The sequence below is a fragment of the Amblyomma americanum genome, chromosome 6 (genome assembly GCF_052857255.1).
Source record: "Amblyomma americanum isolate KBUSLIRL-KWMA chromosome 6, ASM5285725v1, whole genome shotgun sequence".
Classification (NCBI taxonomy): Eukaryota; Metazoa; Arthropoda; class Arachnida; order Ixodida; family Ixodidae; genus Amblyomma; species Amblyomma americanum.
Genome location: NC_135502.1, coordinates 199,821,473 through 199,836,535, shown reverse-complemented (window position 1 = coordinate 199,836,535; position 15,063 = coordinate 199,821,473). Strand labels below are relative to the sequence as shown.

The window sequence follows — 15,063 nt, the reverse complement described above, 5'->3', positions numbered from 1 at the left end:
GGACGACTGCTACTACGATCGCCCGCGAAACTACAGGGCGGAATGAGACCTCGCTGCACATATTGCAGCAACGAGAGCAGACGACGTTGCTCCGTGCATTCCCTAGTGACATCACGACAGCATTCAACATGGCGGTCGCTGCCGGTGGGAGGAGTTCCCAGTTCTCAATTTCGATCGCATTTTTTGGAATATACAGTGCGTCCAGGGCAGCCAAATTTCGGAAATTGAATCATAAGCTCGTGTATTAGTTACTCAAGCACAAAACTGCAATATGGCCCCTTTAAGCCATTCAGTAATTACAGTTGACAGCCTCATACAGTCATCCCCAGGCCATTAAATAATTGAGGAGGATCTGTGCCAGTATGCTCACAAAACCCCGTTCTCTTTTAGGTGTCCAGTACTCATGAAAGCGAAAAACAGCATTAGCAGTATTGAAGATAAATGCAGCAGGATAGCTCCTCCTCTGTCATGGCATGCTCGCCGACATACTTCCGTGGTCAGATTTTGCTGGCCGCTATGGTAGACCAGAGCTGTCTAGACACGTCTGCACACAATCAAGAGCAGCTGCCAACTCGTCGCATGGTCTCATATGACATGCCGTGCTCCAGTCTGCGAATCTTATGGGTTTTCCTTTCCGCTTTCTCACACACTCATCCACTCGAAACAAATTGTCAAGATTTTAACTTGGTTAAAGCTATTATAGTGAGATCAGTGGCTTGGTGAAATTTCGAAAATGGCCCAGACCAAATTTGGTGGTCACCATCATGTTGGGCACGGTGTAAGGTTGAATTTGGAGAGATAAATACGCTTCCCCATCAAAACCGCCCGTACCCCACCCCGTGATCGCGTACGCTACCGAGCGCTCGCCAACCACGGCAGTCCTTGCTCTAATGGAACAAAGGAACGACACATTGACTGACCAAACAGGCATTTATTGCTACAGCAACAATAACACCGGCTAGCAACAACACACGCTAAGGAATTGAGGTCGTCCGACTCACCAGCAAGGTTAAGAGCGAATCCCTTGCCCGCCTTAGGGCAAGGGATACTCCGTGGCCAGATGGGACGAGATACGGGAGCGAGTCTCCCCGCCACTTCCTCGCCCCGCTGGCGAAGAGCGGAGCCGCCTGTGAAACGTCCGCTCGCGCCGACGATCCCAGCCGAAGAGTCTCATGCTCCCTCCCGCGCGCGAGCTGCAAGCCGTCTCTTGCGCTGCGACGCTGGCGCCCTCCCTTGTTAAGGTAACTAACCAGGGAAAGTCACGTGGCGCGCCCCTCCTGAGGCGAAGCCGTGGGAGGGTGCACCGCGGGAAAGCAAACAAGGGCAGGCTGCGGGGCACTCCCCACATCGGTAAATTGTGGTTGGACATCTATTTTGGTCCAAATCGGCCAAGGTCAGATTTTGAGGGTGTGTTTGGGGGGCGACTTGGGCCAAATTTGGAAGTCAGATCGTGTTGGGCGTGGTGAGACTCTGAGGTGGCTGGACCAAATTTGGAGTTATCTATGTTTTTATGCTTTTTTCTAACTTCACATGATGTCACTATTGGTAGGTGTCGGAACGAGAAGGATTGGCCGGAGAAGATTCTTGGTCGGTGACCAAGTGAGTGGTTTCGCACTAAAGACAATTATTCTTCTGTCATTGGTGACGAATGCCAAAGGGATGAGTGACAGCCTTCATTTTCTTTTTTGCACAGTCAGAGAAATGTGGCATTGCTGCCAGTGGAAACTTGCCCTCTTTGCGAGGACGCTGATATGAATGATTCTGCTGTCATCCGAAGCGCGGCCACATAAAAGGAAAACGTGTTTTAAATTTTAACGGTCAGGTGATTCCTTAAGAGATCAAACTGTCTAAATTCTCGATTATCCCCCGTTGTTCTTGAAACTACTGAAGCAGATATCCAGAATTCGGCAAAAAAGAATGTTGCAATATATTGTTTCCATCATGTTAGCCAAGCTCAAACCTGTAGGCTCTTGAGGAGCGCCTAAATGAAGGGGCGGAAGTAGCAAACAAATTTTCCTCAAATACCAAGGCTGAGACCTTTTCCATCAAGTGAGCATACCTAATTACTCTTTATGGACTTGTTAAAGAGAGGATTTGGCTCTAGCTGATGGACAGCAGCCCTTCAGCTAGAGCCAAGGCTAAGAAATGCCAGGGAAGGCAGGCTGTGGCGTATGTTCATGCAGCAGCATAAGCATGTCATGCAAAATCCTAATACTCTCTGAGTCGCATGAAGCCGTGCATGAACTTCACATGCCATCCTCGGCACACCCAGCTGCACAGCAGATTACTTCTATAATGAGAGACATCTCGGCGCGCAATGTGCGCATCCACCTCGCGTGGATCCCTGGACACACCAGCGATGACGACACGGCTCGGGAGAGTATCTCGTTCCTTCCTCTGCTGGCATACCCCGCCATTATCAATGGCCCTGCTGATATGTCCAACAACTTGTCTCTTCTAACGTGCAAACTAGAGTGTGCCAAGCAGAGAAGTCGTGCTCGACTTATGGCCGTTACACCACTGCGTTACCTTGCTACGTCAAGTGCTCTCACATGGCATGAGCACATCTTCATTAAAGGGACTATGCAATAAATTAATTGAAGTTACATAAAGCAGACGAGAGATTGGCATTTGATCACTCGTCACCGCAGTGCAGGAATTTTTGAGCTAACATCAATAACAACCAAGATATAGACGGTAAAAAATTACGCTTCTCCTCTCCCCGCTCAACTTGTACATGTGGGGCACCAGAAAAAAAATGAAAAAGTAGCTTTGCGACTGGGCCCCACCTATGAATACGTCATCCGCTGACGTTCGGTTTGCAGCTTCCGGTTGTCGCACCCAGCGCCCCAGCAGCAGCATCGACAGCGTCTCCGCAGTCTCTCTTCGCCTTTCTTGATTGTGGCGTGCATCAGATTCTTTCGCTTGTCGTCTGTTGTTGCATATGAAAAAGACACATTGGGTGGCTCCGTAACTCCCGACAGAAAGAGGCGGCAGAGGTGAATTGAAACCATATATGCTGAGGCAATGACCTGGCTCGCGCTTGCCCGAGGGGCTCGTGCGGCGGCATGAGCAGACGACTTTCACGGCTACCGGAAGTGTGCCCGTAACGTCGTGGCTGCTGTGGCTCCAGTGAATGACAACATGTGGTGGCCTGCCAACGTCACGGAACTAGTGACGTATATTTTCACTATTTAGTTGCAAAATCCGTCACTACAAGAACACCAATCGGCCCGCGATTTTTGAGAAACGCGGTTTTTAAAAAATCATAATAAATTGCCGGCTCAGTTCCGAAGACTCATACTTAGTGTAAATGCTCCTTAGCATCATTTCTAAGCATTGAAAACATTTACAAGCGACTTTTAATTCATTGCATAGTCCCTTTAATAAGATCAACGCCGATGCTGTCCACACTCCAAACATCATCCGTAAATGGCTACTGGCCCTCGCTCGCATCATGGGGGAATGTACACGTCATGAAGTGCCCATACTGTGGCTGTAAGTGCCGTGCTTATCTGTGCCACCTAGTTTGGCATTGCTCAGACTTCTGCAAGGGACGCAACAACCTTGTTGCCAAGCATGGTCTTCCCACCGATGGCGGGGAACTTTGTACATTGACCGGAGCCGGAGCGAACGGCATCTGGGAAGATATTGGAAAATATGTTAAGATAATCAAGTAGCCTCCATAAAGCAGTGTAGTGCATGGCTCGACCAACCAAGATTTCCCCCATGTATCTAATAGGTCCCTACTTTTCCTTTCCTGAACAACCCAATTCCCCAACAAACAGCCTCGAGGCTACCCGTCTAAAAAAGTAGCTCATTCATTCATTTAGCTTTGTTGCACTGCGCCAATGCCGATGCTCAGCGGACGTGTGCGTCAGCGGCCCGTAGCCGAGAGCGCATAGTCAGGCGGCAGTCGGCTGTTCCTTGTGACAACAGCACGATGCCTCATGCCCGTACTGATTCATCGCCATATTCACTTCGCCCCACCCGCACAGCCGCGCACATTTTCATTGCGTTTCATTTTTCTTGGACGTGACCAATACTTGTTTTTGAATTTTATGCTCTCTACAGAAGTATGTACAGAACCAATTGCAATAACTACAGTGGCCTAATTTGTTGTCCAGAAGCAACGCCTCCAGTATTGCTTAGCAGAACAGGGCACATCACCTAGCAGTGGCTCTTCTGGCTCGTTGTATGTACAGGGGTGGGACTCTTGCTCTAATTGCACCATTTTGATACAAACGCAACTTCTTGCACCAAACTGCACCAACCAACCAAAGAGAAGAGACGAAAATTATGCCACTTTGCACCAGAACAACTTCTACATCTGTGCTCCTGCAGCGGTCGTGAACAGCGCGATCATTCATTTTTCGAAAAGAAAATGCAGCTGTTCATATTCCACGTGGTGGGCACCTCTCGCACAGTTCCTAATAATTTTCGTACTCTTTAGGCGATTTCAGCATGTGGTGGCACGCTCGCGGCCACTCCCGTATCCCGGCTGGCACCACTGCTGACAGCAAGGAAATAAATGGAGTTGAGTGGGCTGAGCAGAAAGGGAAATGTTGAGTGCTTTGGAGTCGCCCTGGTTTGTTCTGTGGGGAAATGGCCTTCAATAAACCATGTGATTTCACAGCTGTGGTTACTTTGTGTCGTTTGTTGGTGAAGTGCATTTCCAGGCGTTTCACCAACACTCTTGTGGCATGAATTGGTAGACAAATGTCTTAGCCAACTGTCACGGCGCAGCTAACATACATCGTGGTAAAGCGGGAGGAGTTCTTCCGAAGGGTATGTGTACTTTACTAGTTAACAAGATCCGCCTGTATTTTAATGTCCGCCAGTGCTTGTATCACTATGCACCAAAAAGCTTTTCCTTGCTTCAAACGCCCTAATTTTGAAAATTACTTAGTCTTCCCTGAAACGTATGGTATAATGAAAATTGAAATTTTCTTTTTTGTCACTGCTGAACTTTACCTTTCTTGAAGCCATTATGAGAGAAGCCAACAGCCAGTGAAACCAAGGAGCAAGGGGATTATTTTCTTTTTAATTTGTGGTGTTGATCAGTGGAAATTACTAGTGAATATTTTATCACTTGAAGATAATTTATTAGAAAAGGAGCCATTATGTATTTTTTTATTGGAGGGGGGAGGGCCGGAAACTAGTCAAGCTGTCCAGGTTTTTTTCCCCAAGCTCCGCCATCACGTTGATGGAAATAAAGGCATTATTATTATTATTATTATTATTATTATTATTATTATTAACCCAATGTTTGCCATTGATGAGAGTTGAAGTCTGAACATGTACACTTTTATAGCCTCAAAATGTTCCCCTGCCTCTCAGTGCACCCAACTGCACGCTTGCCACATGCTATTCATGGGGGAAGCCTTTTGGCATATATGTGACGTCACCACTTGTCAGAAAGCTTCATTGCTTCTACGCAGAGGCCGCTGTCACTGCTTCGGCACCCCTGATGGTACATGTGCAAGCCGTAAAACATCAACGAAACTGCAAGAATTAGAAGGACACGGCGGCGGCATAGGTTTTCAACAACCAAATGTCTTCCCCGCAGAGCGTATGCAACTCATTCAAAACGAATGCACCGAGTGAATTCTCGGCCGCCATCGCTGGCATTTCGAGGAGCTGCAGAGGCAACTTAAACACACTCCCACAAATGGCACTTCAGATTGGTGTCTTCACGCCCAGTTGTGTGTGGCAAGCACCGCTGTCAATAGTACCAGGCTGCTTTTAGCCTACTCGCAATTTAAAGGGATTATGCAATGATTTAAAAGTCACTTGTAAATGTTTTCAGTGCTTAGAAATGATGCTAAGAAGCATTCACAAAAAGTATGAGTCTTTGGAACTGAGCCGGAAAATTATTACAAATTTTTTATAATTGTGTTTTTTAAAATTCGCGGGCTGATTGGTGTGCTCGTTGTGAGTGATTTTGGAACTAAAATCGTCAAAATAGATGTCGCTAGTACAGTGACATTGGCAGGCCACCACATTCTGTCATTCGCTGGAGCCACGGCAGCCACGATGTCACGGGCACACTTCCGGTAGCCGTGAAAGTGGTCTTCTCGTGCTGCCGTCGTCTCCACCACTCCCGGGCGAGTCCAGTGAGCTCGCCGAGTCGCTACTGTCGTTGCTGGCGTTTAGCCAGTACGGCGTGAACGCGTGGGGCTAGATGCCCATCGCGGCCGTAAAAGCGAGCAGTTGTGGCTGGAGCTCCGGGTCCATTACTGCTAACTACAGCAGACGACAAGCAAAGGAATCCGACGCGCGTTGCAATCCAGGAAGGCGAAGAGAAACTGGAGAGACGCTGCCGACGCTGCTGCTGGGGTGCTGGGTGCGCAACCGGAAGTCGCAAACCAAACGTCACCAGATGACGTATTCATGGGTAGGGCCCAGTGCCAGAGCTGTTTGCTTTTTTTTTTTCTGGTTCTCCACTTGTACGAGTTGAGGGGGGAGAGGAAAAGAGTAATTTTTAATTGTCTATGTCTTCGTTGTTATTGATGCTAGCTCAAAAATTCTTGCGCTGGGTACCCTCAATTAATGTACTGCATAGTCCCTTTAAGCAGGCTATCACAAACATTTTCAATTGTGCGCCCACCTCTGAAGCACTCCTGCACCCGGCACAACATGGATCTCACTGTGCAGAACAACCCTAAGGAATGTTATGCTAGTTGTTGTTTACCAGCAGTGTTGATCATTTAAATTTTATGTTCTGCCTCACAGCCAAGGCAATGTGCTTAGTGAACCGGAGAGCAAGCCGAAAGCATGAACGATCTGCCTCTCTGCAGACAGCGACGTTCTGTAGAGAAGACAAGGAAAGTGCCCAGTCTGTAGCATTGTTTTCTCGCTTAAGTTTGCATACGGAGAGTTCAAGCCCCCGCAGGTCTGTTGTTAGCATCGCCTCTTGCAAGCAGAAATGCGGCACACCAGAAGAAAAGCCTTAATGTTTTATTTATTTATTGAAAAAAACTGCAGCCCCATGTAGGGGCTATAGTAGGAGTGGGCTGCATGAAACAGATTACAATATGAGCACATGGCAACAATAAAGTATGAACACAATACCTCTGCGTGTCACAAAGATTCAGTTGCAGACACAAAATCAGAAAGTGATAATGAACGTGTGTTGTCTTGTACAGAGTTCCAGCCCTCCACTGTACTAGGAAAAAAGCTAGTACGTGCGAAAGATGGTTGGATGTTAAGGTTGTGATGGCTGCTAATTGCAGATGGTTCTGAAAATGAGATGTGGTTGCCGCCTGAAAGGCAGCTAGCAGAGTTACACTATGAAGGGCCGAAGCTTTAAAGAATCAGTTTTCTGGCATGATGAGAGAGGAACTGGGGCAGGATGAGAGAGTTTTACTGAAGTTTTAATGAGAGAGGAGTTAAGTTTAGGGAGGACATGACAGATGAGGGGGAAAAATAATAGTCATAGTGTCGGCAAACAAATCTTACAGCTTATCATCGCTTCATGGTGATCGTTCATGGCTTATCGGAGAAAATCATATGTACAGCTTCTGTAAAAAATATACAGCGCAAGGCGTTTGCTTCCAAGCAATGCAGCGGGGTTCGTAAGCACATTTGCAATTGAGATCAGGGTCCCTGAATATGCAAACAGACCTGCAGTGCAGAGCTCAGAAGCAGACCCCTTGGGCTGTATACTTTTGACGAAGACTGTACCCTCTGTTTGAATGGCAATAGCCAAGAGTAATTGTGCAGTTCGAGCATTACAGCTCAACGACGTGTACGGACCGGTATAAAAAAAATTAAACGTTATCGGGTCCCGTTCGCACCGCCTACACAATTACCAAATTTGTAATTAGCTTACTCATAATTACTCATATACGCATAGTGCGTCTCTAGGACACTTCACTAAGTCAAAAACCTAAACGCATTCACTAGGTTCACTTTATCCAGCTTGAACCAACGAGCTTTCGTGGCCTATGGGTAACATGCCCATCTCACAGTCCGCAAGCCCCGGGTTCATTTTCACCTGCGCACGGGCTGTGCTGCTGCTGTCGCCTTCGTCAGTCGGCCCTAATTCAACTCATTGTTCTTTTCATATCAGTTTTATTGACTTTTTGCTTCCTTTGAGATTTCTTACTTATGGCTTACGATGCTGACACCGGTGCTTTTCTGCAACACGGGAACACTGGACCCAGTGCTTGTCATGCAGAGAGCAGCACTAACACTTCATTTCTAACACATTCGAAGTAATACGCACCACCGAACGTCATTCACCCCATTCTGGGTAGCAGGTCGCTGCAGTGGAATTATGGCGCTCGGCTACTGATCCAAGGGACACGGGTTCGATCCCGGCGGTCGCATTTCGATGGAGGCGAAATTCTAGAAGCCTGTGTACAGTGCGATGATGTCGGAGCACGTTACAGAACCTCGGGAGGTCGAAATTTCCGGCGCTCTTCACTACGCAGTCCCTCATAGCCTGAGTCGGTTTGGGACGTTAAACCCCTATAAATAAAACGAAACCAAAATATTCTAGGCAGTGGTTGATGCGCTACCTTACAAAAACACACCAGAACAGCAGTTTGGGCTTGTTGGTTTTCCATCCTGATGTTAACAGCGCAGAACTTAGACGACACACGTTGTGTGAGCTTCTGTTCGACTGCGTTCTCTCCTGTCAACATCAAGGAAAACACAGCATCATAACCGCTGATACCAAATCTACAAGAAAATTTTTTGAGTGGCTTTGGACCTTGAAAAACACTCTCCGAAAGAAGAAGTTGTATACCGTTTTTTTTTTTTTACAGAACAACACAGCAATAACACGGACAAGAAGGAGTACGATGACACAAGTGCTGACTTTAAACAGTTTATTGGGAAGCGTGTCAGGAATATATACTTGTACAGTCTAACGAACACAGACAAAAATGGCCTTGTCATAGTTATGATGCGTTTAAAATCACGAGCTCTTCCTTGGTAAGAGCAACAGAAGGGCTACTAGCTCAGTGATTTTGATTCTTGCGATTTCAGCAGCTTCAATAATCTCGCGTACCAGGTCTGCTTGACGTGCTGGATCCGCCTGACACGACTGCCACAGCAATTGGATCTGTCCAACTTACGCGAAAATAGTGTACCGGGTGCGTGTGACGTACTTTTAGCCATAGCTGTCAACAATTTTTCTGTGATGAAACATTTCTGACGATTCGATAACTCGACCTTCGGATAATTGATAGGCTTTTCATTCTCCCAGAGGATTGCTATGCTTTGCAGCAAGGTATCCTGTCCTGCTGTGTGATACTATAGCTCCATCTCATCAGTGCCTTGTTCAGCGTCTTATTTAAGGGGTCGGTGCACTGTGCCTTCGTCGGGAGCATTAATGTTGCCTTAATGATGTTCTGCACAGATACTGCAAAACCTTGGGCGGGCTGACAAGACAAAGGATGAAGTTTTCGAAGTCTACCTGTACAACTTCACCAGGCAACAGGTGAGAGGCCCAAAGCACCGGCTGTCTGTTATGATCATGTCATTGCCGTGCTCTGCCAGCCTGATTTCAATATCACTCTTTGATCAAAGCAGAGCCGAACTCGAAAGCAGCGCACATCCCCAATCCTCGCTACATTTCCACTCGTGATGAAACATCAGTGCCTCATTTCAGAAGGGAAGTAAATAGTAGCGGTCACCCGAGGGCATCACCAAGCAGTGTAAATATCAGCGAATAAAATTGCATAATTGTTGCAGCAAAATCATCCTTTGCAGTATTTGCAGAAGAGCCTTGTTCTTTTCACCGGGGCTGTGTGAATATTTGATGTGAAGAAAGAACTGCACAAACGAGACATTGACGGGGGATGGCCACACAAATGCAGATTAACAGCTTTACTACATGAAAGAATATATCTCACTTACAATCTAATCGACAAAAAGAACAAGTGCCCAACTATCGCATACAAATTCAGAGTTGTAAACGGGGCTGGCCCACTCTATGAAAAGATAGAAAACCAAAAAATCACTTTGCAAAACCACACTCTCGAGTGTCTCACGATCTGGACAGTAGACACGACAACCATTTGATAGCAACAAAGAAGCCGAATGTGTCTGCAAAGCACAACGCACCCATAAAGGCGGCACAAGCCAAAACTGTGGTTCTGGCAAGGTTGGCTTTGTGACAGTCGCTGCGGTATTTGATTGCTGATGAATGCCAAAATTTTGAAATAATTTCTTAAACCGAATAACAAACATGTTTTAATAATTTCAAATATTCGCACACTTGTCACATACCGATGCAACCGCGTGAGCAGTCTCCTGGCTCTGACCACCGTTCTGCATTACTGCAAGAGCTGATGTTTGCTTTTCAGGGCCCATTAGGGACATCAAAAATTACTCTCATCCTAGTATGTTTATCTGCTAGTAGCACAATAGCACAGTGGCACCAATTCATTGCATGAATATGTGGCTTGTTCATTTTGTCATCATGATGGTGCAGTTTCAACACAAGCAACCACCAATATTCTTTGGATGGCTAATGGAGGTTCGTTTTGGATGTTTCGGACGTTCGCTGAACGTCCGTGAACAGCTGGTGGACGACCATCGGCCATCCTATAGGAGTTCAAAAGTGTGTTTGTTTCACCGAAGGACATCCGGTCGAGGGCGTCCGCTACCGGTTCTTTGTCAGATATTCGCATATATGGTGCATGCATGCTTTTTTCAATATTATATTCCAATATTTTTATTTCAATATTCCAATATTTTTTTATTGCCTGGAGGCAATAAAAGGCAAAAACATTTCATTGTATAGCAGGCATATTTTATTGTGGTTGATGTATAGTCGCGGACAGGATAAAATGGACCACAGCTCCGGTTAGAAAAAAAGTGGGTCTGCGCCATCTTTCGAAAACGCTGCCTGGTGTTAAGATGTCTGCGTGACCATGCGCGCTGCACTAAATCACTCATTTTCACTTTGTGCGCTCTATAATTGTAGTGACTAGCGCGAGATGACGCTGCTGATGCGCTATTGAAATCGTTCTCCGTGCTCTGCTCTCACGCTGAGGACTGTTGCCTTAGTTGCACTGGCAGCAGCACTGCCGATTTGCAGATAAATGAGGTGAAAGGAATGGTGAGGACAGTAAACTGAAAGGAAGATAGCCGGCAGTCCCACACACCACGGGCCTGGTGCTCGAATCTGGTTGCCTCATTGTGACCAGCGGGCTGCAGTGCACGGCGAAAAGCAGACGGCAGTGGAGCTGGCACAGACAAACTTGTTGCATCTTAAAAGGAAGTGAGCATGACGGCAGTGGTACAGAACGCTCACTTATTGTCTGTCGCCGGTAGTTGGAACGACCATTGTTCTTGGCCGCAGTTCGTTCAGACATGATAAGATGTTTTTCACTTAACGCGAATACTACATCGCAAGCTGCCTGGTAGCCTGCAAGACACAAAAAATGAGAATAACGAGTTTAAACTTGACCTGACATGCCAGCTTGAGTGCCTCTTGAGGAATGAAGGTTCATCGTGCGACTGTACATCGAAGGTGTAAGCCAGAGGGAGGCCTGTAGGCGTACAGGAAGAACAAGAACCGGAGTAAGACGCAGAACTCAAGCGTACTGAGACGAAGCCAGACTTGGGGATGCACGCCGTACAGGGCGACAAAGAATAACAAAAGAGGATCAGCTGATAGTTGTTGCAACTGTAGCAGACCTTTTTCTTTCTGCAAGAGACGTCAGAGAGGCGCTCTCCCTGCATGCGTCATGCAAAACCATTCAGTGGAGGCTTCAACAAGCTGCACTGCAAAACCACATTGCTACCCAGAAGCCCTGACTCACTGAATCACAAAGAAGGACAAGGCAGGAATATGCAAGGAAAGTGGCTGAGGGGACCAAATTAGAGAGAACAAGTTTTTATCTACGTAGCACAAGTTTTGGCTGCAGAAGGAAACCTCGTAGGTTACTGAATATGCAGCATGTGAAGAAAGTGTCGTTGGTTAGCAATTCAAGATAAATTTTTTCTAGTGCAAATAAACAGTCACCAACAAGTGCGCTTTCTCTGGCGCTCCCATTGATCATTTGATCTCCCTCCTAAGTGACGGTGCAGTACACAAGCGCAATGAAAGAAGTGCATAATGGGTTGAATACAGAGAGCGGTAGCCGTCTTTAAATAGTGTAGACGCTCCGATTAAGGTGCCGTCATGAACCTGTCTTCACCGCAGCCACTGGATGTTTATGTTTTCGGCGCGGCAGGCACACGAAATAAAGGATCAGTTTCACCACTGCTCGGCTGTGGCCATAACGTTTCATTCTTTATTCTCACATGCGTCTCTCTATAGTGACACATCTCGCACCCTTATAAATATCATTCAAACTTAGCAAAACACGCATACAATGCTCTCCTGTAGTGGGGTAGTCCTGTAGTTTGGTAGCATGTTGCTGACTAGATCACCAACTTTTACCTTTTTGAAACTGTGCCCTGATATTTGAGCTCTGATATTCACTTGTAAATGGAGAGAAATAAGGTTTAAGAGCTCTCTCAACGGTTCCTGCTATGCCTGCACGTTGCACTCACAACCCACCAAAAAGCTTCAAGGCAAGGCAAGGAAGTTATTCTGAGCAAAGCCTGATAATTTCTGGCTGTTGGCCTCAAGCCGGACATATGGTTTGCATGGCGTCCAGCACTCCAAGTTCCATGGAAAAAAAAGAGTGCAGAGTGGACTATGGATTCATCTTTATAGACGCAAGAAACTACATCCAGAGGTTAAAAACCCTGCAGCTTAAGACACCGTGCGGATATATCAAGAGTGGATCGCGCGCTGTCATTCTCGCAATCCGTCACTAACCAAGAGGTCCGAACCTAGCAGGGTACACGCCACGCCATTCGACTGCCGTCTATGCGGGATTTTCTACCATGTGGAATGTGTGCTGATGGAACTGCCACTCTGTTGTGGTGCTAGCCAGAACAGTATACTTTTTTGGGGCGCCTATGCACAGTTTTATGCGTGTGTCCTACATGCAGTTGATACCCCTACTTTACGGACTAATTCCTGTAAGCAGGTGATGATAGCAAACAAACAGTGCTTAGCTAGCTGGCAGCAAGGAGGTGGTGCTTCTGAGTCGGCAGAGGCACATGAGCTAGCGGAGCAACATTTCGAATCACCTAATTGGGCTGCTAGTCCAACAATACCACCGTCTTCTCATGCCCCTTACTTCCTTGCTTTCTTAGTTAATTTTCAACTTCGGCTGAGTGTAACTGATACTCAAAACCCAGTTAGCTATGCCTTGTATATCAACAATATTGGCCTTTTTCAGTTTAAATAAAATTTCAAGACTTTTATCGCAATAAATTAAGTGGCAAGTTGGTTGAGTTTAATCAGATTCATGGTGAAGGTAGCTCAAATGACAAGGATGAAAAAAAGAAGCAAGACACGATACAAGCACTCCTGTTGTGTCTTGCTTCTTCTTTTCGGCCTCGTCTTTCGTACAGTCCAAACCCTGCTTATAAGCTAGAAGCGATCGGGCTGTGATGACGTCAAATGGTGAACTGTGGATCTCTGAGGCTAGCACACCTTGGCTATTGCTGGCAGTGATCACGAATCCCGAATGCTATCAGCATAGTTGTTACACGTTTGAATGAGCACAGCCAGGGAACAAAATACCGACCTGACTGCAAAATTTCCCCGCAGTTGAGGGGCTCTTGCTGTCAGGCCACTGACAGGAGCTCAGCAGTCGGATTATGCTTAGTTTGATGGAGTTGTCACAAGTGTTCCTTTAATTGTTTCACTTTTCTCATATGTGGCAACAAGCACATGACCCAGTAGCTGGGTAGGTAGTAGTGGGAGGCCTAAGAAGAGAGAGTTTGCCTGTACCACTAAAGTATAATGGGTCAGCAGTTGGGTGTGGAGTTCTCGTGGGAAAATGTACTGCAGAGTGAAAGCAAAAGTGAATGTTTGTTGCAGACAGCGGCAGCCAAGCTGCAGAAGGAGTTCAAGAACTACGTGTTGTGCATCAAGAGCCTGCAGCTGGCCAGCAAGGCTCTCATGGACACGCTCAGCGAAATCTACGAACAGGAGTGGGTGGGCCACGAACAGATACCAGTCAAGGCACAGGTACCCCCCTTGTTCTTATAACTTACACCCACCAACTTGCCTCCATGTGTTTCCTGAATATTACTGTAGCCAGCATTTGGCATTAGGCAAGAGTGGCTGTCATTCTAAAGGCTGGATTTGCACAAAAACCGAAATAAATGAAAAAAACAACAACAAAGAAGTGTAAGCAACACATGCACACATTCCCGCTTTGGCAATTGGAACCAGACATTTCTGTCTAGTTGCCTTCTTGTTGGAATAGCTTTATCTGGTTGCGATAAGTTCACTTAAATTTGTTTCTTATGCCACTGTGCTCACTGCTTCTGTCATAGAACGAACTGCAAAAATAGTAAATGCTTCGTAAGAACAAATTTTCAGATTGGAAGGGAAGAAAAAGCAACCACGGCCAAAATCCAGAAGGAGGCAGAGGGCCTGCGATCACGTAGTCCGCATGAGGACGGCCACAGTGGAAGCGCCGCTACACCTTCGTGGAAACTAGCACATGACACTTTTAAAGGGACTATGCAATAAATTAATTGAGATTACGTAAAGCAGACGAGAGATTGGCATTCGATCACTCGTCACCCCAGTGCAAGAATTTTTGAGCTAGCATCAATAACAACGAAGATATAGACAATTAAAAATTGCGCTCCTCCTCTCCCCCTCAACTCGTACACGAGGAGCACCAGAAAAAAATAAAGAGAACAGCTCTGGGACTGGGCCCCGCCCATGAATACGTCATCCGCTGACGTTTATTTTGCAACTTCTGGTTATCGCTCCTAGCCCCCCAGCAGCAGCGTCGGCGGCGTGGTGGCATCTCTCTGGTCTCTTCTCCTTCCTGGATTGCGGCGTGCATCGGGTTTCTTTGCTTGTCATCTGTGGTAATTAGCAGTAATAAACCCGGACCTCGAGGTGCGACTGCTCGCTTTTACGGCCGCAATGGGCATCGAGCCCTATGTGTGCGCACGAAGAGCCGTGCGAGTGGCTCCGGAACTCCCGACAGAAAGGGGCGGCAAAGGAATATTGAA

General features: G+C 46.8%; 1 protein-coding gene across 6 annotated transcripts in view; it reads left to right on the top strand.

Annotated features, from left to right (window-relative positions):
• Amph (amphiphysin) overlaps positions 1 to 15,063 on the top strand; it is a 229,947-nt gene that overhangs the window by 94,492 nt on the left and 120,392 nt on the right. For all 6 annotated transcript variants that reach the window (XM_077628326.1, XM_077628325.1, XM_077628324.1 and 3 more), the window contains exons 2-3: positions 9,371 to 9,451; positions 13,907 to 14,056. In XM_077628326.1, coding sequence (XP_077484452.1) covers positions 9,371 to 9,451; positions 13,907 to 14,056 — 231 coding nt within the window. The remainder of the gene's footprint in view (positions 1 to 9,370; positions 9,452 to 13,906; positions 14,057 to 15,063) is intronic.